Source organism: Scomber scombrus, chromosome 6 (assembly GCF_963691925.1).
Source record: "Scomber scombrus chromosome 6, fScoSco1.1, whole genome shotgun sequence".
NCBI lineage: Eukaryota > Metazoa > Chordata > Actinopteri > Scombriformes > Scombridae > Scomber > Scomber scombrus.
In genome coordinates this window covers 4,341,198-4,363,750 of record NC_084975.1, presented here as the reverse complement: position 1 = coordinate 4,363,750, position 22,553 = coordinate 4,341,198, and the positions used below count along the sequence as shown (strand labels likewise).

At 35.6% G+C, this 22,553-nt stretch overlaps 3 protein-coding genes across 4 annotated transcripts; all 3 read right to left on the bottom strand.

Moving 5' to 3' along the window:
* Window positions 1–761: 761 nt before the first annotated feature.
* On the bottom strand, window positions 762–3,330 carry LOC133981392 (hatching enzyme 1.2-like). The gene is made up of 7 exons (XM_062420046.1): window positions 3,262–3,330; window positions 2,944–2,989; window positions 2,644–2,796; window positions 1,882–1,999; window positions 1,565–1,743; window positions 1,103–1,184; window positions 762–885 (listed from the first exon to the last, which is right to left on the bottom strand). Exons 1-7 carry the CDS (start codon window positions 3,328–3,330, stop codon window positions 762–764), a joined length of 771 nt encoding a protein of 256 aa, XP_062276030.1.
* A 2,260-nt stretch (window positions 3,331–5,590) lies between these two features.
* LOC133981990 (hatching enzyme 1.2-like) lies at window positions 5,591–9,519 on the bottom strand. The gene is made up of 7 exons (XM_062420874.1): window positions 9,451–9,519; window positions 9,134–9,179; window positions 8,647–8,808; window positions 7,874–7,991; window positions 7,557–7,735; window positions 7,095–7,176; window positions 5,591–5,714 (listed from the first exon to the last, which is right to left on the bottom strand). Exons 1-7 carry the CDS (start codon window positions 9,517–9,519, stop codon window positions 5,591–5,593), a joined length of 780 nt encoding a protein of 259 aa, XP_062276858.1.
* A 1,994-nt stretch (window positions 9,520–11,513) lies between these two features.
* Window positions 11,514–18,944, bottom strand: LOC133981918 (hatching enzyme 1.2-like). Of its 2 annotated transcripts, none has more exons than XM_062420792.1 (7): window positions 18,870–18,944; window positions 17,760–17,805; window positions 15,899–16,051; window positions 14,980–15,097; window positions 13,695–13,873; window positions 12,723–12,804; window positions 11,514–11,646 (listed from the first exon to the last, which is right to left on the bottom strand). In XM_062420792.1, the coding sequence occupies exons 1-7, from the start codon at window positions 18,942–18,944 to the stop codon at window positions 11,514–11,516; spliced, it is 786 nt and encodes a 261-aa protein (XP_062276776.1). The 2 variants fall into 2 exon arrangements, with proteins under 2 accessions (XP_062276776.1, XP_062276777.1); XM_062420793.1 differs by having other exon boundaries at window positions 17,760–17,802.
* Between the last annotated feature and the right edge of the window lie 3,609 nt (window positions 18,945–22,553).

Sequence of the window (22,553 nt, the reverse complement as noted above, 5' to 3'; positions counted from 1 at the left end):
GGGACTCTGACACTGGATTATTCTAAATTACACAGTAAAAATATCTCTTTTTAACCAAAAATTGGTTTATTGTACATAGCTAAAAGAGAAATTAAACGTAAGACCAGCAGAAGTGTAAATGTGACACGTGGCTTTAAAGGGTAAAACAGTTTGTCAAATATGAACATAATTAATTTAGAGAGCTTCCCCAAAGAAGATGAACAACTCTTTAACCAATGCAAAATTAACTGATGAGGTTCAAGACTTAAAATGCAAAATGATACACAGAAGCATCCTGGTGCAGATCTGTGTAGCTTTGAATAAATTCAAGTTGGACTCTGACCTCTTTCTGAACAGTGAAATAAAAGTGATGGCAGATCAAATGAAAGCTCACAGCTGATAAGAAAACACACCTTGATGCCACTTTATATAGAAGAATAAAACATTTTATTACTTATAAAGACAACTGTAATGTTGAAGCTGCTGATATAAACCAAATTAGATAAAATAAAAACCAACTCAGAGGAAGTATGCTTAAATGTAACTTTATTGCTGATAGTTAAACCATTGCTGTTGAACCAATGATCGAAAAGACTGATGATGATGATGATGATGAAGATGATTCTCTTCATGAAGTGTCCTTGGGATTCATCAACTGTTTAAAAAGAGAACGTTAAAGGTTTAATGAATCAAGAGATCAACGTTTCTTATTAATCTGTAAGTGCCCTTATTTTACCTTCACGTTGTATATTTAAGAACTTCTGACATTTACGTACCACTGTTCAGCAGTACAGTCTGTTCAGTCTGATGATGTCCTTCTCGCTCATCTCAGGGGCCGTGCCGAACTCAACGTTGGGGTCAGGGATCCCCACCAAGGTGGGCTTGTTGTTCTTGGAGAAGGCGTACCTGAAACCACCAAGAGCCAAACATTAATGAGTGTTGATTTAAAAAAGCAGGAAACCCTTTGAAAGATATTATAGGAAGAAATACCAACTAACCGAGCAACTAAAATCTGTTAGCTTAGCATTATTGGATAATTAGCTCTCACTTTAACTACTTGAATAAAACTAATTGTTAAACACACCACAAAGAGAGCAGCAGCAGTTACTTCTGTTTTACTTACTGGTGGTAATGCATGACAGAGCCGTAGTCGTAGGTGGTTCCCTGGTTCAGAGTTCTGACTTTGTCAAAGTTGTGCTCCATTCCTAAAGATGTGAAAAGATTTTAAAAATAATCATCATGAGATCCATCAGTGTCTGTAATCATTATTCATGTATTATGTGGCTCGTAGGGCTTTTCCTTTGGGGCTGATATATCTTATTCCTCTTTGCCGTAGACCTCCGTTGGTGTCCAAAAACTATTAAAAACTGGTTGCACTAGTTGACTTGTTTCTTTGCCACACAGAGTTTGGGCATGAATAGTTTGTTTCGATAAAGTTCCAAATACTAATAGTAAAGTTTCCTCTGCAAACACATACTTGCATCTGCTACTTGGGTTAAGGTTACTCTATGGAGACTGAAAATGCTTTAAATCTATATTTCTCAGTTTAGTTGTTTTATTACTGTGATGTAAGTTGTAAACAGACCAGGAGTGACATTCTCCAGCACGATGCGGATGTACTCGTCCCTGTCAGAGCGCTTCTGCTCATGGTGGAAGCCCAGAGCATGGAGCACCTCATGCTGGACTGTGTCATGGTAAACACAACCAGATCTACGCAGGGACAGATCCTGTGTATTACCACGACGGCCGATGTAAGACCAGCACCTGTGATGACAATTTGGCAAAGGAAAACATGTCATTTAGTTTTTTCAGCAAAGATAGAAGGAAACAATCATTTAAAACTACAGGATATCAATCAAAGTATTTCCTAAACTGTATGTGCAGCATCTAACACGTGCATACCCATCAAGGGACTGGATCCTCAGGTAGTCGCTCTGGCTGGTGCGTCTGACAAAGCGCAAACAAGAGAAATCGTGGAAGGACTGCAGACCACGCTCGATGATTGACACCTCACGAGAGGCTGGAAAAAACAGCAAAAGAGTCTTTAAACAGACGCTACACCAACCAGAACACTGACACTTCAATCTACAACACAGTGGACATGCAACAACATTCATATCCTTCTCATAAAATGTTTCTCTATGAAGTTTGCTTGTTCATGTCAGATTCGACAATCTCCCTTAACATCAACTAGTTTGGCAATATCATGATCTTTCATTATAACTTTTTATATTAAATAAAGGTAATGGAATACAATTGTTCTAAATATTAAATTTCATCTGGGGAATCATGTCAATCAGGAACCATTTACATTGTTTTTAAATGAAGTAATTATATTAAGTCCACTTAATTACACTGTAGGTGATAAAATATGTAATATTTATCATTCTTTTGTGGTTACACCATTTGACATTTTCAGGAGCATTCAGTCTTACTTTTGGTTAAAAAAAATGGTGCAAATGTCATTTCAAATGATATAAAACCAACAAAAACTACAAAATGTACATTTTAACAAACCTGATGCTGCTTTTAAAACTATTTTTTAAGATTCTCAACTTGCCAACCCTTATTTGTCACTGACCCATATGTGGATTCCTTCTAAATTAGTTAAATTTAATCACAGATTGCACATTTAAGGGATACATCGCAGTATTCAGCACTCACAGTACACGCTGGAAATGGTGTAGGGAACGTAGACCTTTCCATCGGCAGACTTGGGCCACATGCAGTTGTACTGCGTGCAGGGGTCAGCGTTTCTCTCGGCCTCAGAATCATAGGCGATGTCGTCCTCTATGAGGGGCTGACCGGGAGTACGGACTGCAGAAAACAAGGGGATCAATGTAAGAATACTTTTTTCCGAGGCTCAAGAAGATTAAAAATTGGTTAACAGGTTCCTTTCACAAGCACATGTATGAGGCAATAACTTCAATTCAAACAAATTTGATTTAACTTAAAAATTCTCACCAATATCTCTGTTGGCTCTCGCAATTCGCTCTGAAGTACTCAAAGCCTTATCCACCTGCAGGAAACAGTGATTGAAGTTTTAACTGTTACACTGTGATTAAGGTTTTTAAACAGCACATTTTTACATGATATTCATGCTTTTAGCTGTATTATTATATATGATGCAACTGTGTTTGTAAGAAATACAAAGACAGGGAACTTACAGAATCAGGAGTTTTCCAGAAATAATATATAGAGAAAAAAAGGAGACAGAGAAACCAATTCAGAGTGATTATTTAACTTCAAAGTGTAGATGTGATATATTGGAGTGAGTCTTACCTCTTCCTCAGCCCAAACTGAGACAGCCACCAGGACCACAAGGCCCAGAATGCACTTCAGCGCTACCATGTTTACAAATAACCTGCTGAAAATAGATTTATGTCACTTTTGACAGTCAATAACAGCATTTAAAGTGATGATAATGATGATGATAGGTGATACTTACCTGTATCGTCAAGGGAAAGAAACACAGTGAGCTCTGCAGACTCACAATATAAAGCATCAGCTGCACAAGAAAACCCTCCTCTTAAGGATATATTTAGGCAAGCGAGTGGTGAAACAGAATTTTGCACCTGATAAGACTATTTCACCTTGATGCCACATTGCACTATTCCCATAAAAACAAGCTTTTCTAATCTTGTTAGATTTCGAGCTGGTACTTGGCCTCAAATATTTTCTGTCAACAAATAGGCTTGTTTGTCAGAGTGAGGCACAGGGCTATTAATATAACTGACCTTTTTTAATGTTAATATTACAGCATCACATTTATTTTATTCCAGGATGAGTTGTAGGACACAGAAGACCATTTTTTCACTTGTACACATTGTATCTCTGTTTTAAAACATCCATTAGTCTACATGCACTGTTTAACTCATCTGGTTTACTGAGGTACAGAATTACAGTATCAAATTTAGCACATTATTGTATCATGTTTGACTGTAATTGATGAGAAATATAATTAAATTGAATGCACTAATCAGAGCTGCAACAATAAATCAATTAGCTGTCAACTATCAAATTGGTCTAAAAACCTATTTATAATTGATTTATCGGTTTGAGTAACACAAGAACAAGAAATACTAAACAATAAATTACAACTAGCCTGGGCAGATCTTTCATCTCAGGTCAGATGTCTCTTGTTAACCAGCTCAGACTGCAGGATTATATCTAGATGTAACCAGATTCTTTGACTTTAAAAAAAGTGACTTGTCCTACTTGTCTTGAAAATCAATATTTGGGTTATTCGTGGCTTTTTTTTAATCTTGTAGTTTTTTCCTGGCTTAAGACCAACAGCAAACACTTACCTGACCCTCACAGTAACAGTCTATTTTTAGGGTTGTGTCTGGTGAGGAGCATCCAGGAGAGGATATGATTGGACAATCAAGATGCAGCCCCTGAAGTCTTGATTTATGATTGGCTTATGCCCGTTTTTAAACCAGCGCATTTGATCTCCAGTTGGGTTTTTCAGAGTTAATAAAAACAGTGAAAACAGAGCTAACACATAACGCTATTGTAGTTTTTATTTACACTGGAGACATATACACATATGTACATGGATCTAAAATATCCCTCAAGAAGACATTTCTCTTGGCATATTTCTCTTTTGACATGTCACAGTCACGGTCATGACTCTGCGGGACGCTTACAATACAAAAACAGGCAACTTTAAAGTTATTTTTAACACCTGTGTGTTTGAGAAGTCAACATATGTGCTGCTATAAAAGGCCAGTTGCTTTGAACCTGAGGACAAAACTGAAGACTAGCTGAAATCTTTTCCACCAACTGGCCAACTGATTACAAAAAGGGTGATTTTTGTATGTCTGTAAGGGACTTTGACACTGGATTATTCTAAATTACACAGTAAAAATATCACATTTTAACCAAAAATTGGTTTATTGTACATAGCTAAAAGAGAAATTAAAACGTAAGACCAGCAGAAGTGTAAATGTGACACGTGGCTTTAAAGGGTAAAACAGTTTGTCCAATATGAACATAATTAATTTAGAGAGCTTCCCCAAAGAAGATGAACAACTCTTTAACCAATGAAAAATTAACTGATGAGGTTCAAGACTTAAAATGCAAAATGATACACAGAAGCATCCTGGGGCAGATCTGTGTAGCTTTGAATAAATTCAAATTGGACTCTGACCTCTTTCTGAATAGTAAAATAAAAGTGATGGCAGATCAAATGAAAGCTCACAGCTGATAAGAAAACACACCTTGATGCCACTTTATATAGAAGAATAAAACATTTTATTACTTATAAAGACAACTGTAATGTTGAAGCTGCTGATATAAACCAAATTAGATAAAATAAAAACCAACTCAGAGGAATTATGCTTAAATGTAACTTTATTGCTGATAGTTAAACCATTGCTGTTGAACCAATGATTAAAAGACTGATGATGGTGATGAAGATGATGAAGATGATGAAGATGACGAAGATGATTCTCTTTATGAAGTGTCCTTGGGATTCATCAACTGTTTAAAAAGAGAACGTTAAAGGTTTAATGAATCAAGAGATCAACGTTTCTTATTAATCTGTAAGTGCCCTTATTTTACCTTCACGTTGTATATTTAAGAACTTCTGACATTTACGTACCACTGTTCAGCAGTACAGTCTGTTCAGTCTGATGATGTCCTTCTCGCTCATCTCAGGGGCCGTGCCGAACTCAACGTTGGGGTCAGGGATCCCCACCAAGGTGGGCTTGTTGTTCTTGGAGAAGGCGTACCTGAAACAACCAAGAGCAAAACATGTGAGTGTTGATTGATTTAAAAAAGCAGGAAACCCTTTGAAAGATATTATAGGAGGAAATAAAAACTAACTTAGCAACTAATATCTGTTAGCTTAGCATTATTGGATATTTCACTCTCACTTTAACTACTTGAGTAAAACCAATTGTTAAACACAAATGCTTCTCCAGGTATGCAGATATAAATACAACAAAGTCATGCCGACAATCACAAATAATTACCTGTTAAGTTTATTTTTAATCAGCACCTTTAAGAGTGCCACTGTGGACAGTCCTAACAACTGTATGAGGGGTTAACAGTTTTTGAGCAATATTTAACACATATTATTGAGATGACATTGATCAGATATCCATACTTTCAACAAAGTTGTAATGCAAAGATTAATAAATGAAAACAAAGCGCCATGACGTCTGTGTGTTGCAGCTGCATGCACAGTGACCTGACGGGAAGAGATGTGAAAATATGCAGCACAAAGCAAATTGTTGGTGTTTTTGTGGAAAATAGATCTCAGAACCACGTCTGCTTCTGGAGGGAAGTATCTGAACATCTGTGGGTAAAACATCTGTATTGATCTGTTAATGAATGTGGGTGATTCTGCAGTGTCTGTTATCCACAGCTGTGTATACTGAAGTGTCTCCTTCAGTTAATAAAATCCCAGTAGTATCTGATGGCAGCAGGACTGATATGTTGATATGGTGCACCCTCTCAGATGCTACTGCAGATGTGCTACAGATGTCTCCTTGCAAACTATTTACTGTACACATGAATGATTTACACTTTACTTAAGTTATTATGGTGCAATCTGACCTTTATTTTAGCAGGCAAGACATTAAGAAGAGTTTCTTATTTACAATGATGGACTGGCGAGGGCCATAAGACGCTATATAGGGGGGGAAGGATGATAGAGAACAAAAAAAAAATCCAAAACATAACAAACAGAAGCAAAACAATTTCAAGTATGTAGTATTAACAGTACTTTACACACACACACACACACACACACACACACACACACACACACACACACACACACACACACACACACACACACACACACACACACACACACACAGTCCTAGTGAATAAAATCAATCCCCGCCTGATTTCACACATTACATTTTAGTACATTTTTATTTATTGGTTGTTTATTATGAAAAACTTTCTGTCAATGTAGTACAATATAACTAGTTTGCTTTTATATTATATTCAACAGTAAGTAGGGGAGAATCTTTATCTGTTAACTCATGAATAGGAAGGTGAAGAAGATCACATTCACTCAACATTAACACCAGCTGTGGTTCATCTCTCATGCCCTCCACCACAAAGAGAGCAGCAGCAGTTGATTCTGTTTTACTTACTGGTGGTAATGCATGACAGAGCCGTAGTCGTAGGTGGTTCCCTGGTTCAGAGTTCTGACTTTGTCAAAGTTGTGCTCCATTCCTAAAGATGTGAAAAGATTTTAAAAATAATCATCATGAGATCCATCAGTGTCTGTAATCATTATTCATGTATTATGTGGCTCGTAGGGCTTTTCCTTTGGGGCTGATATATCTTATTCCTCTTTGCCGTAGACCTCCGTTGGTGTCCAAAAACTATTAAAAACTGGTTGCACTAGTTGACTTGTTTCTTTGCCACACAGAGTTTGGGCATGAATAGTTTGTTTCGATAAAGTTCCAAATACTAATAGTAAAGTTTCCTCTGCAAACACATACTTGCATCTGCTACTTGGGTTAAGATTACTCTATGGAGACTGAAAATGCTTTAAATCTATATTTCTCAGTTTAGTTGTTTTATTAGTGTGATGTAAGTTGTAAACAGACCAGGAGTGACATTCTCCAGCACGATGCGGATGTACTCGTCCCTGTCAGAGCGCTTCTGCTCATGGTGGAAGCCCAGAGCATGGAGCACCTCATGCTGGACGGTGTCATGGTAAACACAACCAGATCTACGCAGGGACAGATCCTGTGTATTACCACGACGGCCGATGTAAGACCAGCACCTGTGATGACAATTTGGCAAAGGAAAACATGTCATTTAGTTTTTTCAGCATAGATAAAAGGAAACAATCATCTAAAACTACAGGATATCAATCAAAGTATTTCCTAAACTGTATGTGCAGCATCTAACACATGCATACCCATCAAGGGACTGGATCCTCAGGTAGTCGCTCTGGCTGGTGCGTCTGACAAAGCGCAAACAAGAGAAATCGTGGAAGGACTGCAGACCACGCTCGATGATTGACACCTCACGAGAGGCTTGAAAAAACAGCAAAAGAGTCACTTTAAAGTTTAAACTGATGCTACACCAACCACAACACTGACACTTCAATCTACAACACAGTGGACATGCAACACCATTTTCATATTCTTCTCATAAAATGTTTCTCTATGAGGTTTGCTTGTTCATGTCAGATTCGACAATCTCCCTTAACATCAACTAGTTTGGCAATATCATGATCTTACATTATAACTTTTTATATTAAATAAAGGTAATGAAATACAATTGTTCTAAATATTACATTTAATCTGGGGAATCATGTCAATCAGGAACCATTTACATTGTTTTTAAATGAAGTAATTATATTAAGTCCACTTAATTACACTGTAGGTGATAAAATATGTAATATTTATCATTCTTTTGTGGTTACACCATTTGACATTTTCAGGAGCATTCAGTCTTACTTTTGGTTAAAAAAAATGGTGCAAATGTCATTTCAAATGATATAAAACCAACAAAAACTACAAAATGTACATTTTAACAAACCTGATGCTGCTTTTAAAACTATTTTTTAAGATTCTCAACTTGCCAACCCTTATTTGTCACTGACCCATATGTGGATTCCTTCTAAATTAGTTAAATTTAATCACAGATTGCACATTTAAGGGATAAATTGCAGTATTCAGCACTCACAGTACACGCTGGAAATGGTGTAGGGAACGTAAACCTTTCCATCGGCAGACTTCGGCCACATGCAGTTGTTACCCCTGTAGAGAGTGCAGGAGTCAGCGTTTCTCTCGGCCTCAGAATCATAGGCGATGTCGTCCTCTATGAGGGGCTGACCGGGAGTACGGACTGCAGAAAACAAGAGGATCAATGTAAGAATACTTTTTTCTGAGGCTCAAGAAGATTAACAGGTTCTTTTCACAAGCACATGCATGAGGCAATAATTTCAATTTCTGTCAGTTACCATTTAAAACTGATTTTAGATTTAGAAATGAGCAGAAAAAAGCAAAGATAAATGCTCAGTGCTCAAATAGTAGAAATAAATGAACCACTTTTAATAATAAAAAGTATCTGTATTGATGTTGGGGATCCTGGCCCTGTTATTTATCACTTATTGGATGGAAATCAAATGTTGTGGTATACTACAAACTAATGTAAACTTAAAAGTTCTCACCAATATCTCTGTTGGCTCTCTGAATTCGCTCTGAAGTACTCAAAGCCTTATCCACCTGCAGGAAACAGTGATTGAAGTTTTAACTGTTACACTGTGATTAAGGTTATTAAACAGCACTTTTTACATGATATTCATGCTTTTAGCTGTATTATTATATATGATGCAACTGTGTTTGTAAAAAATACAAAGACAGGGAACTTACAGAATCAGGAATTTTCCAGAAAGAATATATAGAGAAAAAAAGGAGACAGAGAAACCAATTAAGAGTGATTATTTAACTTCAAAGTGTAGATGTGATATATTGGAGTGAGTCTTACCTCTTCCTCAGCCCAAACTGAGACAGCCAGCAGGACCACAAGGCCCAGAATGCACTTCAGCGCTACCATGTTTACAAACAACCTGCTGAAAATATCCTCTGTTACTCAAAAACATAATTTAAATGATGATGATGATGAGGATACATGATAGGTGATACTTACTTGTATCCTCGAGGGAGAGAAACACGGTGAGCTGTGCAGACTCACAATATATAAAGCATCAGCTGCACCGGAAAAGCCTCCTCTTAAAGATATATTTAGGCAAGTGAGTGTAAAACAGAATTTGGCACCTGATAAGACTATTTCACCTTGATGCCACATTGCACTATTCCCATAAAAACAAGCTTTTCTAATCTTGTTAGATTTCGAGCAGATACTTGGCCTCGAATATTTGAGCTTGTTTGTCAGAGTGAAGCACAGGACTATTAATATAATTTACCTTTTTTTTTCTTCTTCAATTTAATCTTATAAATTCTCATTTATTTTACTCCAGGATGAGTTGCAAGGCGCAGAAGACAATTTTATAGTTGCACACAATTGTACAATACTTTATACATCCATTGGTCTAAATGCACTTTTACTGATTTTATCATCTGGTTTACTGAGGAATAGAGTTAGAGTATCAACATTAACAAATTATTGTATTATGTTTGACTGAAATTGATGGGAAATATTATTTAATTTAATTTAATAAACTGATTGAAGCTGCAACAATAAATCAATTAGTTGTCAACTATTACATTTTTTTCAATAATCTTGATTTATCGGTTTGAGCAACACAACAACAAGAAATACTAAACAAGCCTTTGCAGATCTTTCATTTCCGGTCAGATGTCTGTTATTAACGAGCTCAAACTGCAGGATTATAATTAGATTTAACCAGATTCTGGTCTAAAAAAGAAGTTGAAGTACTTGTTTTGAGAATCAATATTTGGGTTTTTTGTGGCTTTCTTTATCTTGTAGATTTTTCCTGGCTTAAGACCAACATTTACGTGACTCTTACAGCAACAAAAAAAAATAGACGATATGATTGGACAACCAAGATGCAGCCCACGAAATCTTGTCAATGATCTCCAGTCTGTTTTTTTCCTGTGTTAATAAAAAATCCACTCAAACTAATGTGTAACTACCAAAATAACAACATACAGTGAAATCAGAGCTAACTCATAACACTACTGTAACTTTTATTTACACCAGAGGCACATATAAATATACATGGCTCTTAAGTTTCCCTCAGGAAGACATTAGTCTTAGAGGACATTTTGACATGTCACAATGTAAACAAATACATAATAAAACAATAAAACTAATGATGACTTAATGCTGGATGAAAACCCAGTATGACATCAAAATGTATCATAGTTACGTTGGTCCACAGCGCAAAATGTACTAGTTTCACAACAATGGCTCAAAAACTGTGAGATGGCTCTATTCTTTTCTATAGGACTGCAAAGTATTTGTCTGCGAAAACAAAAAAATGGCTGTCATTCCTTTTATTCTCAGCGTCAAATACAATGTTTTAAGACAGTTTCGGCATTAAAATGCGCTTTGATGACATTCCTAATGAGAAATGTGTATTTTTTTTCATAATATTTGTCAGTGAATGTATATGATGTCTAGTTTATCCGTTGTTACTAAGATTGTTACAGATCTGACAGGTCAAAATTGTAGGTATGCTACGTTTTGTCATTTGCTGTGGATTATGTATAGCTGCAGAATTAAAAGTGATGATGTGTAGTTTCAAGTGACACCTTTGACATTACAAGGAGGCATTTGATTTAAAGAAATCGTGCAGCTTAATGTACAGATACCAATGCACAAAGAACAAGAAAAACTTCAATGAACATGCACCATTTTTTAATTAAATTGCATTAAAGAATGAGGAAACATGCTCAATATATTAAAAAGATGGTTTGATGTCTGAACTGGCACCATGTTGTTAAAACTCCTTTCATCATTTCCTGGAAGAAAAAGAAACACAAACGTGTTAAAAAGCAACAAAGACGCTTTTACAAATTTATACAGAGAATAACAACATGTGTCCAAAACTCATGCATGCACTCTTACTGTTGACACTTGTACAGTTTGTTCACTCTGGCGATGTCATTCTTGCTCATCTCGGTGCCTGTGCCAAATTCAACATTTGCATTGGGGATGGGCTGCATAGTGGGCCTATTGTTCGCAGAGAAGGCATACCTGGAATTACAAAAAAATAACAACACAGGGGTTACCTTAAATTTATTTTTTAGTTCGTATTAAGAACTGGAAATTATTGCCATTCAAATATGTTTAAAGGGTTGTTTCACCCAAAGACAATTCATTTTCTCTCTCACCTCTAGACATGCTGATACTGCAGCTCTATGCACTGTTTTTATACACCACATGATTCCAGTCATGTGTGTCCATGTGATTTAGTCAGTTAAAATTTGAAAATAAACGTATGAATAACTTGCACACATTCTTTTTTTGTGGACCCAGCATCAAATTTCTGCTTTTAATCCATTTTGAGAGAATATATTAGAGGATTATGGAAAAACCTTCTAAGTAGTGTAACCATAAAAACTTTGTACCAAATAATTCAACTTGCTTAAAAACACTAAATTCTCAATAAAACACCATATCAACTAGTGTTGCATGATCTTACATTATAACTTTTATATTAAATAAAGGTAATGGAATACAATTGTTCTAAATATTACATTTACTCTGGGGAATCATGTCAATCAGGAACCATTTACTTTTTTTTTTTTTTTTAATAAAGTAATTATTAGTATAAGTCCACTTAAATACACTGTAGGTGGATCAAATATGTAATATTTATCATTATTTTGTGGTTACACCATTTGACATTTTCAGGAGCATTCAGTCTTACTTTTGGTTTAAAAATGGTGCAAATGTCATTTCAAATGATATAAAACCAACAAAAATACTAAATGTACATTTTAACAAACCTGATGCTGCTTTTAAAACTATTATTTAAGATATTGTTGACTTTCTCATCTTGCCAACCCTTATTTGTCACTGACCCTTACCTGTCTGAGAGATTTCTCTCATTGTGACTGTAGTTTACACTGAAACTACTTTCCAACCCAGGAAATAGTTAGTATTAAAAATTATTGTTACAGAGGTCTGGATTAATTCAGAGAGATTATTGAGGTGTTTAAAAATGTAACTAAAAGAGAAAGGGAAAATGAAAGTAGCATTGTATAATGAAATCAATAATGTATCTAAATGAACAGATGTTAGATGAAGTGCATCATAGTTTCACCAACTTGTGGTACTGCATGACGGAGTTGTAGTCGTAGGGAGTGCCCTGGTTCAGAGTGTTGATCTTGTCGAAGGCGTACGCCCAACCTGAGAAAATAAAGAGATTTGTACTTAATCAATCATCACTTTTAGCATTATGATTTGGTGTTAAGATTCAGGCTAGATTTATAGGGTTAGGTTTAGGCAGGTCTCTCTTAAAGCGTTTGCTTCTAAATAACCACAGCTTTAGGTCCCTACGTTCTCATGTTGTCAATTTTTTAGATTGTTTTTTTTTGGCATTTTGCCTTCATTTGACAGTTGATAATGGAGAGACAGTAGTATGGCATGTAACAAAGCCACAGCTGGGAGTCAAACCGGGGACTCTGCTACCATGTGGTACTTTTCCATTAGACCACTGGGGCACCCCAAATGTTTAAACAAAAAAAAAACTGGCATGCTTAAATCTGCTTTCAATGGAAGTGATGGAGGAAAAAATCCCCAGTGTGTCCACACAGTCATTTAAAAGTAGATAAGAAGCTTATATGAGGCTTCGCCAGCCTGAGTTAGTCATATCAAGTGATATCTGACACATTTACAGTCTTTTTAGCATCAGATTCCCTCTTAGTGTTTCCCTGCTGAGCTGTGGTGGAAGTATAGTAACAAAAAGACTTTGGTACTAAAAACCCTGTAACGTTGAAACATAGATGATGAAGATTTGAATCATTTGAACGACTGAAGCTTCATATTAGCTTCAGATCAACTTTTAAATACATGTTTACACAGAAGGAGGACTGTGGATTTTGTCCTCCATCACTTTACATTGTAAGTGCATTATGAAGGGATCTTCTAATGGTCAGTATGAACAGGAAGAATGATTACAGCAAGAAAAACAATGTAATGTTTAATGTTCATTTGGGTTCTTGACTGTTGTTTTAAGACAGACTTGAAAGATTTATGAAACCATCCTTTCACTCAGGTGTGAAGACTTGGGTACTGACCTTGCCCGATGTTCTCCCACAGGACACGGATGTACTGGTCCCTGTCAGAGCGGCACTGCTCATGGTTGAAGCCGAGGGCGTGGAGCAGCTCGTGCTGGACTGTGTTGTGGTAGAGGCAGCCCGTACGGTCCAGAGACACTGTCTGGCCGTAACCACGACGACCAACGTAGGAGTAACAGCTGAATTTGTACAAGGAAATAAAGGGAAATGAATGATCGCATTGTTCAGACTGTAAAAGCATGATTTTTTTGGCAACAGTAGTATTTGTCCTCAAGGCTTGATTTGACATTATATTGCAGTTACAATGAGATTAATTGTAAAATTAGGGCGGCAACTATCAATTACTTTATCGATTAAAGTGACTCTCATCTTTTTTGCATTTCACACAGCACTTTGAAAAAACTTGAACAGCAACAACCCCTCCTCACTCCTATGTCCCTACCCCCGGATCTGTTATGATCTTTATTAAAGCAATTAGTCATTTGGTCCATATAATGTCAGAAAAATCGTGAAAAATGTTGATCACTGTTTCCTAAAGCCCAAGATACAACCTAAAATACAATTATATATTTATTTAACTTTAATATGTGCAATAAGAATATCTGGTATATTAGCACTCAATACCAATATTACTCTTTTAAATCTTGTAAATTATGTAAATAATGTCACGACTATTTTACTACATATTTCTTACTATTATTGTTCTTATAGTTTTTTTTTTTTACTTATTATTTATTGTTCTTTATTATTTTCTTATTGCTGCTCTTATATTCTATTAGTGTCCACCTGCTGCTGTGACGATGCAAATTTCCCCATTGTGGGACTAATAAAGGAATATCTTATCTTATCTTAAAATGACTGATTTGTTCCCAACAACAGTCCGCAATGTAAAGATATTATGTTTAATATAATAAAGAACTAAAGATTAATATAATAATAATAATAATTTAAGCTTAAACTTGAGAACCTTTGCAGTTTATCTTAAAAAATTACCTTAAGATGATGAAAAGAGATGGTGATTAATATTTTGATAATAACTGACTATTTTGTTTCGGTTCTATATAAGACTCCATAAAAAACGTGATCGCCCCAACCATTTGAAATCACATGTAACATGAAAATAGGTGATAAACCTTCTATTTTCATGTTCAAGCTATTAGCAAGACTTGAGTGTAGATTATGAAAACAAGTTTTTTAAAGAGCTAATATCAATCTATTATAATTTTATATAAGGCTACCATACTTAAAAACACATGAAAATCACCGAAAGTACACAGATTGTTACCCGCTGTCGGACTGGATGCTCAGGTAGTCTCTCTGGTAGGTGCGCGTGACGAAGCGAATGCAAGTGCTGCTGGCGAAGGACTCCAGTCCACGCTCGATGATGGAGCGCTCACGAGACGCTGAGAAGACACAAAGAAGGAAGAGAAGACTGAATATGCAATTTGTACTTTTTTTAATCCTAAAGGGAACTTGTACTAATAAAGATAGTAAAAAAGGTCGACAGTTTTGATTCCACTGTGAAAAACCTTGTAATATAAAAATGAATTAAAACATTTTAGAAGTTGAATTTTAGTTGTTTTACTTGCAGGTAAAAAATCAAAACAAAAGATTAAATGATATTATATTTTGGAATATAAAATAAAGATATTTGATGAAAAAATTCAAAAGTCTGGCATGGAGCTTAATTGGTACTGTGACACCATTTAAGCCCACGTGTGCTCCAAATATATGTATTCAGTAACATGTTAAATATTAAACAATGAGGAAAAAACCCTCCTGAGCAAATCTTAAAGGTCTGACTTCAGATATAACCCCCTTTGTAATCATCAACATTTTAATAAGTAGTTGTAATTAAATTACACATTTTTTCAGACTAACTGTAACAGATTTCAGTTACATTAATTTCATTATTAAATTATGCATTGCTGTTACACGTAACTAGTTACTCCCCAACACTGCAATATAACTATATATAATATATAATGTGTGTATATATATATTTTAATAAGTAGTTGTAATATATATATAATATCTCCATTCTGAATGATAACCCTCACATTCAAATGAAATTTCCGTTAGCTAGATGGTTGGTTGAATACATGCAAATCTGATATTGATGATTGATTTGGAAAAAGTAAGCACATTGCAACTCACCTCAGTATTAGCATACAGTTATAATAAAGTAAGATTCAGTCACTTACAGAAATGGTTGGCGATCAAGTAGGGCACGTAGACCCTTCCATCAGCGGATTTGCTCCACATGCAGCCGTTGGAGGTGCAGGGATCAGCGTTTCTCTCATTTTCATTGTCATAAGCAATGTCGTCGATGACCAAAGGCTCGTTCTCCTTACGCACTGTTGAAGAAGTACAAAGAACAAGCACAAATGAACACTGAAATGGGTTTTGCTTTAACCATTCATACATTCATAATGTACTAACTGAGTCATGGGGCCAAAATCCACAGCATTTAAAACTTTATCTGAAGCTAATAAGAAGCTTCAGCTGTCCAGATGAGTTAAATCAAGTAAATATATTTCAATGTTACAGTCTCTTTAGTGCTAAAGTCTCTCTTTTTTTTTTTACTATACTTCATAGGCATTGACTTGTGTTTTTTGGCTATGGGTGCCTTACTTAAGTAAATACCACCATGGTTATGAACGGTGATGAGGAAGGCTACGGTCATCTGTCGGACGTAGACATGACGTAGGCTAGACGATGAAATGTGATACTGTTCTGCTGCAAATTATAAAGGCTTCCACCAGGGGGCAGTACTAACATACACAATGGCCACAACATCACATTACGTCACTCCTGTGAATGATAGTACAACTGGTAGTGATAACTAATCAAAAAAGATGCCTTTTTTTTTTAAATGCAATTCATTTATTTATTTATTTGGATTGGCCTTCCCCATGCATGCTCAATGTTTTTTCGGGCACACATATGATCCACAGCTCAACAGGGAAACACTAAGAGGGAATTTGATGCTAAAAAGACTGTAAATGTGTCAGATATCACTTGATATGACTAACTCAGACTGCTGAAACTCAATAGAAGCTGGTCAGCTACTTTTGAATGACTGTGTGGACACACTGTGGATTTTGTCCTCCATCACTTCATATTGAAAGCACATTTTGAAGGAGATCTTTTAATAGTCAGTATGAACAGGAGGAATGATTAAAGCAAAGAAAACTTCTTTCACTGCTCATATGGACACCTGACTGCTGGTTTATGACAAACTTCGAAAAACTGTGAACTTGTCCACTAGGGGACCAAAGAACATAAAAAAATTAGTTAGAATTAACATGAAAACAGAACAGAAATAACTAGTTTGATAATCAAGTATAGTATAAGAAGTTCCAGCTTCTCAAATGAACAGGAGGAATTATTACTGCGAGGAAAACCTCTTTAACTGCTCACATGGACACCTGACTGCTGGTTTAAGACACACTTGAAAAAATGCAAACGTGTCCTTTAAGTCTTGAAGGTCTTGAAATCAAGGCCTTAGGTGTCACTGATCTGCCAACAATAACACTTGTTGGCAGCAACAAAGGCTCCTCAGGATGGAAGCTATCATTAGGAAAGGGCCCCTTTAGGACTTTTAGGAGTTTAGGCATTTTTGTTATTGGTTGTATTGTTCTTTATGACCATTCTTCTTCTTCCTCTTCTTTTGTGTGATTTCCTTTCAGGCTCAAACATTTAATTGTATTAATCTCTGCCCTTGCAACTGCTGCTGGCCTTTAGCTCAATAGAGTGCACAAACATAGGATACTGTAATAGCTTATATATGTAACACACAAAAGGAAGAAGGGGAATAAAAGGTGATAATTACATTTTCTTGTCACATAGGTGAAGACGGAACAGAACTCTTTAATCGGTCCAAGCCCGACAGAAGAATCCCCAAAATTTGAGTGTAAAATATTGTTGTGTACGGTCACGTTAACATTCCCATTAACTGGAACTGGACAGGTGTCTACATACTTATATATGGACAGTATAGCTCTGCAGAGTTGTTAATGGGGCAAAAAATACCCAAACTTGAGGACATGCATGGTGTCTTACCAACATCCTTGTTGGCCTTCCACAGCCGCTCGGACACAGACAGCTCCTAGATCAGAGAGATGACATTACTCATTAATAAGGACTCAACTCAAACGTGTATTTTTATGCAGATGTTTATCTGTGCTCTGTTACTTTATCAATAAAAACAGAAATTGCACCATAATGTACTCAAAAGGTTTTAACTTATGGACAAAACCACTACCTGAAATACTTGCAACTACTTAATTAAAATATATACAACTATATGAAGCTTATAATACTATGTGTGGGTCAATGGCGGGTTTTTTTGGGTCCATGTAGTTAACTCAAATAAAGGGGTTAACATTTAAAAATAAACATATGAATAACTTGCACACTTTTTTTTTGTGGACCCAACATAAAATTTCTGCTTTTAATCCATTTTGAGAGAATATATTAGAGGATTATGGCAAACATGTCTAAGTGGTGTAACCATAAAAACTTAAAACCAAATAAATTAAACTTGCTTAAAAACACTAAATTCTCAATAAAACACCATATCAACTAGTTTGGTATGATCTTACATAATAACTTTTTATATTAAATAATGATTTAATAATATTGAATTTAACCTGGGGAATCATGTAAATCAGGAACCGTTTCAAGTTCGTCAAATGAGGTAATTATCTGTAAATACACTGTAGGTGGATAAAATATTTATCTTTTTTTTCGTGGTTACACCATTTGACATTTTCAGGAGCATTCAGTCTTACTTTTAGTTTTAAAAAATTGTGCAAATGTCATTTCAAATGACATAAAACCAACAAAAATACAAAATGTACATTTTAACAAACCTGATGCTGCTTTTAAAACTATTTTTTAAAGATATTTTTGAATTGCTCATCTTGCCAACCCTTATTTGTCACTGACCCATATATCTGTACTTTTATTGCAGTAGGATTTTTCAGGCAGGACTTAGTAAAGGAGTATTTTTTTACATTGCTGTATTGGTACTTTTACTGGAGTACAAGATAGAGTAGTTGATTAGTTTTTACACCACTGACAACACGTGTTACTCATTTCTTCTTCATGTTAAATCTTACTATTAATAACATCTCCACACATACTTAGATATTACACACATAGCCTCACCTTCTCTTCAGCCCAGGAGCAGTCGGAGACCACAAGGAGGATCAGGAAACTGAGTGAGTACTTCAGGAAAGCCATGTTACCAGCCTGCAGGTGCACAACGTTCTGTACTGTACCTGAACCCTGCTGCAGCCCATTTTTATACAGCTTTCACTGTATCTGTTGACTGCTGAGCGTAAACACCACTTTGCCCGGTTGATAAGACGCAGATTGCCCTGAGAACATGTTGCTGATTCCCACTATAGCTCCCCTATATAAAAACCTGCATGAGGTAGCAGAAAAAGTTCAAAACAGCTTCCTGCTACCTTGTGAGAGTGTCGGCCTTGAGGACACCTGCCTGCTGGTGTTTATGGATCCTGTGCTGCCTGTTGCACAATGAATAAACCACATTAGTCTGCTGCAACTCTCAGTTCTTTTACATTAAGGCTGAAGACTTTTCTGTTTGTTGCTGCCTTTTATTAATTAAAATTTGCACTGAACTGTAACTTTCATTCTCTTGTATTATCTCTTCTAAATTATTTCTACAATCCATTCAACTATTTTTAATTGCATTTAAATGTGTCTTTTTTTCAAATAATGTATAGTTTTTACCATCTTAATGCCTTTAAGTTTTAGGTAAAGCACTTTGAATTGCCTTGTTGATGAAATGTGCTATACTAAGTCCAAATAATAAAATACCAAGTTATAATTTTGATTTACTGACAGCTTTTATAATCTCATAAAATTTAGATAATTATTCAAAATTATGAGATTGCCATAATTTGCCTCAAAGAACATCGTGATTTTTACTTCAAAAAGTCAAACATTTAATTGTTCATGAGTATGCTACTGAGTAATGAGTATGAGTAATAAATAAAATATTGAATTTTTTAAAAATACATATAAAAATAAATTTCCAGGTAATTTGTGATATGTGTTTTCCACCCCAGACAGGTTTTTGCTCTTTTTCACCGAAGGTAAAATAGTTAGTGCTGGATTAGATCTAATTAATTTAGTTTAGTTTGCACAACTTAAAATTCACACAAAAAATGACAGATAATGAGATTATATGCAGTGAAAGAGAGGCAGAAAATCCAAATGGGTTTATTTAAAGCCTCCACCTAAAACATGTTAAAATTTCACAATATTACAGAAAATAATATTTATACATACCAAATACTTCTCTCCTCACGTCACGTTTTTTAGTGATTGTACAGCTGTGTCTGCTCAAGACATTTTTGAAGAACAATCTAACATGTAAAATGTTAATATGTTGTAATTGATCTCAGTTGTACTGTAATTTATTCACATTTCCACTTTTAGTATTCCATTTTCCCGCTTTCTCTAATTACCCTCTATATTAGACCAATCAGTCTAATAATGGTATAAATACCATTTAGACATTAACACAAGAGAAATAATTCACAGTTGCAGACCATTATGGTATTTTATTATTTTTTAAACAATATATAACAAATACAAATTCAGAGTCAAAGTATTCAGGCTCTGACTTGTGTTTGCATAGCACCTTGTGAACAAAAGTGAAATCACCAAAGCAAATTGACTCTTTGCTGATTGTCCAATCATGGCAGAGTGACAACAAATGGATTAAACATATGTGCTTTAACATAAATTGGACATGCTCGTGCATGCTAACGAGCTTAATGTCCTCATTAGTAACCTTGCATCATTTTCAAAGGCAACATTATTTTGTTGGCAGCTTAGAAAGAGAACTATTTCGACATTTTGAGTATATCCAAGATGCTTCTATATCAGATTTCAGAGCAGTTATATCAGTTCTGTTTGCTCTCTGTTTAGTTTAGTTACCACTCCAGTAACTCCAGCCAAATCTACGTTACATAACATTAAATGTGCCAAACTAACCGATTATACCTCATCCTCATATCCTTTACTCTTGTAAAAGTGATGCATACTGTTTGAAATAGACTTAACCATAAATGTGACCACTGTGATGTTTGTCAAATTATCTAAACTACAGTCAATTCAATTCGTACACCTGTGCAATCTAACAGCTCTGCTTTAAATGCTACATTTATGAAGCTTTCTCAATTTTTGTTAACATCGTCAAAAATAGATACTGTGGTTACTGAGGTCAGTTAAAGTAGAATTATCACCTTTCTGACAATGTTAACACAAACTGAAAATGAATAAACTTCATAAATGTAAAATTTAAAGCAAAGGTGTTGTATTGGATTGCATTAGATTGCACAGGTGTACCTAATAAAAGAGGCCAGTGAGTGTATGTGTATAATGCTGTCCTTTCATTTCCATGTGCTCTACATAGATCATCAGCTGGTGAAGATGCTCACTAGCATCATGTAGCAACAAAGTGCATATTTAAGATGAATAAACACATATTTAAAGCCTCTTTTTAAAATTAGCCAGCTAGAAAAAAAACATAAAAGGAAACCAGCATTAAGTGAGTGTATGCTGTACTGTTTTCTGTATATTCTACATACTGTATATGTATGTGGTTGAAGTTTATTTGGTTGTAGTTTGATGACTTTGTTCAAGCCACTAGAGCTGAACAAGGTAGTAAAAAAAGTAATTTCAGTTTTTCTTGGACTTTCTTACGCTGTTAGAGAGGTTTCACGAGGAATGAGTAAGGGCAGAGGTTTCTATACCAGTGTAGATATCTTCCTGGACATATGTACATTACACACGTCTCACAAGGAGCGAGTAAGGGCGGATGGCCTCTTCTACAATCTCCTGCTCCTTGTCGTTCGACAAATGTTGCAGGAGGGGAACCAGCCAGTATTTACCATTGTTGTGTTTCTCTCTGTATTTGGGATTGATTCGATTCTGCATAAGCACCTCATACGCCTTCGTTTCGTAAGTGAATTTTTTGATGTAGGATTTGATGATGATTATAATGATGAAAGAGATTAAATAACCTCATATTTTGATACAATAATGCCTCTAGCGCCTGGCTTTGACGTCCCGTGATAGGAAACAGGCCACTCCCCGCTCTTTGAGCTTGTGCCACTCCTATAGCCTCGCTCCCCGAGCCAGGCGTTTCCATCTGGGAATTTATCCAGAACCTGAAATTAAACCAAAAATAAGGGGTTATTATTTAGTCCAAACCCATTGTGGATTTGTGAAATTTATGAGAACAGAAAAAAAAGCAATTGGCTGCACTTACTCCATTTCTCCACTAGTAAAGCACATGTTTAGCTTGCACTTGGGCTTTGTGAATGTAGTAAAAAGATGGGTTTGTAGTGGGTGAAGCACTTTGTAAATACAGTGTCTAAAACTGCTGTAAGAGCACCATTTAGTATTTTCCTTTAAACCCAATTTAACCAGTGGTGGAAGAAGTGTTCAGATCATTTACTGCTTAAAAGCACAATGTAAAAATAATCCAATACAAGTAAAAGTCCTACCAATACATAAGAATTAGCAGTAATGTAGTATGCAATATTACAGTAAAAGTACTGCAGTATTATGAGCGATGTAGTATGGAGTATTACAGTAAAAGTACTGCAGTATTATGAGTGATGTAGTATGCAGTATTACAGTAAAAGTAGTGGTTTGGTCCCTCTGACTGATATATTATTATATATGACATCATTAGATTATTAATAGTGAAGCATCAGTGTTAGAGCAGCATGTTACTGTTGTAGCTGCTGGAGGTGGAGCTAGTTTACACTACTTTATATACAGTTAGCTAGTTTAGTCCAGTGGTTCCCA

Bases quoted from the DNA above. Each gene is read 5' to 3' on its own strand.
- LOC133981918 (XM_062420792.1), bottom strand. From the start codon at position 18,944: ATGGCTTTCCTGAAGTACTCACTCAGTTTCCTGATCCTCCTTGTGGTC. The intron at 17,806-18,869 runs GTGAGGCTATGT...TCTCTGATCTAG, and splicing joins GCTCCTGGGCTGAAGAGAAG to GAGCTGTCTGTGTCCGAGCG. The intron at 15,098-15,898 runs GTAAGTGACTGA...GTGTCTTCTCAG, and splicing joins CTTGATCGCCAACCATTTCT to CGTCTCGTGAGCGCTCCATC.
- LOC133981392 (XM_062420046.1), bottom strand. From the start codon at position 3,330: ATGGTAGCGCTGAAGTGCATTCTGGGCCTTGTGGTCCTGGTGGCTGTC. The intron at 1,185-1,564 runs GTCTGTTTACAA...TCACATCTTTAG, and splicing joins GCTGGAGAATGTCACTCCTG to GAATGGAGCACAACTTTGAC. The intron at 886-1,102 runs GTAAGTAAAACA...TGGTGGTTTCAG, and splicing joins TCTGTCATGCATTACCACCA to GTACGCCTTCTCCAAGAACA.
- LOC133981990 (XM_062420874.1), bottom strand. From the start codon at position 9,519: ATGGTAGCGCTGAAGTGCATTCTGGGCCTTGTGGTCCTGCTGGCTGTC. The intron at 8,809-9,133 runs GTGAGAACTTTT...TGTTTTCTGCAG, and splicing joins GAGAGCCAACAGAGATATTG to TCCGTACTCCCGGTCAGCCC. The intron at 7,736-7,873 runs GTATGCATGTGT...TTGTCATCACAG, and splicing joins AGGATCCAGTCCCTTGATGG to GTGCTGGTCTTACATCGGCC.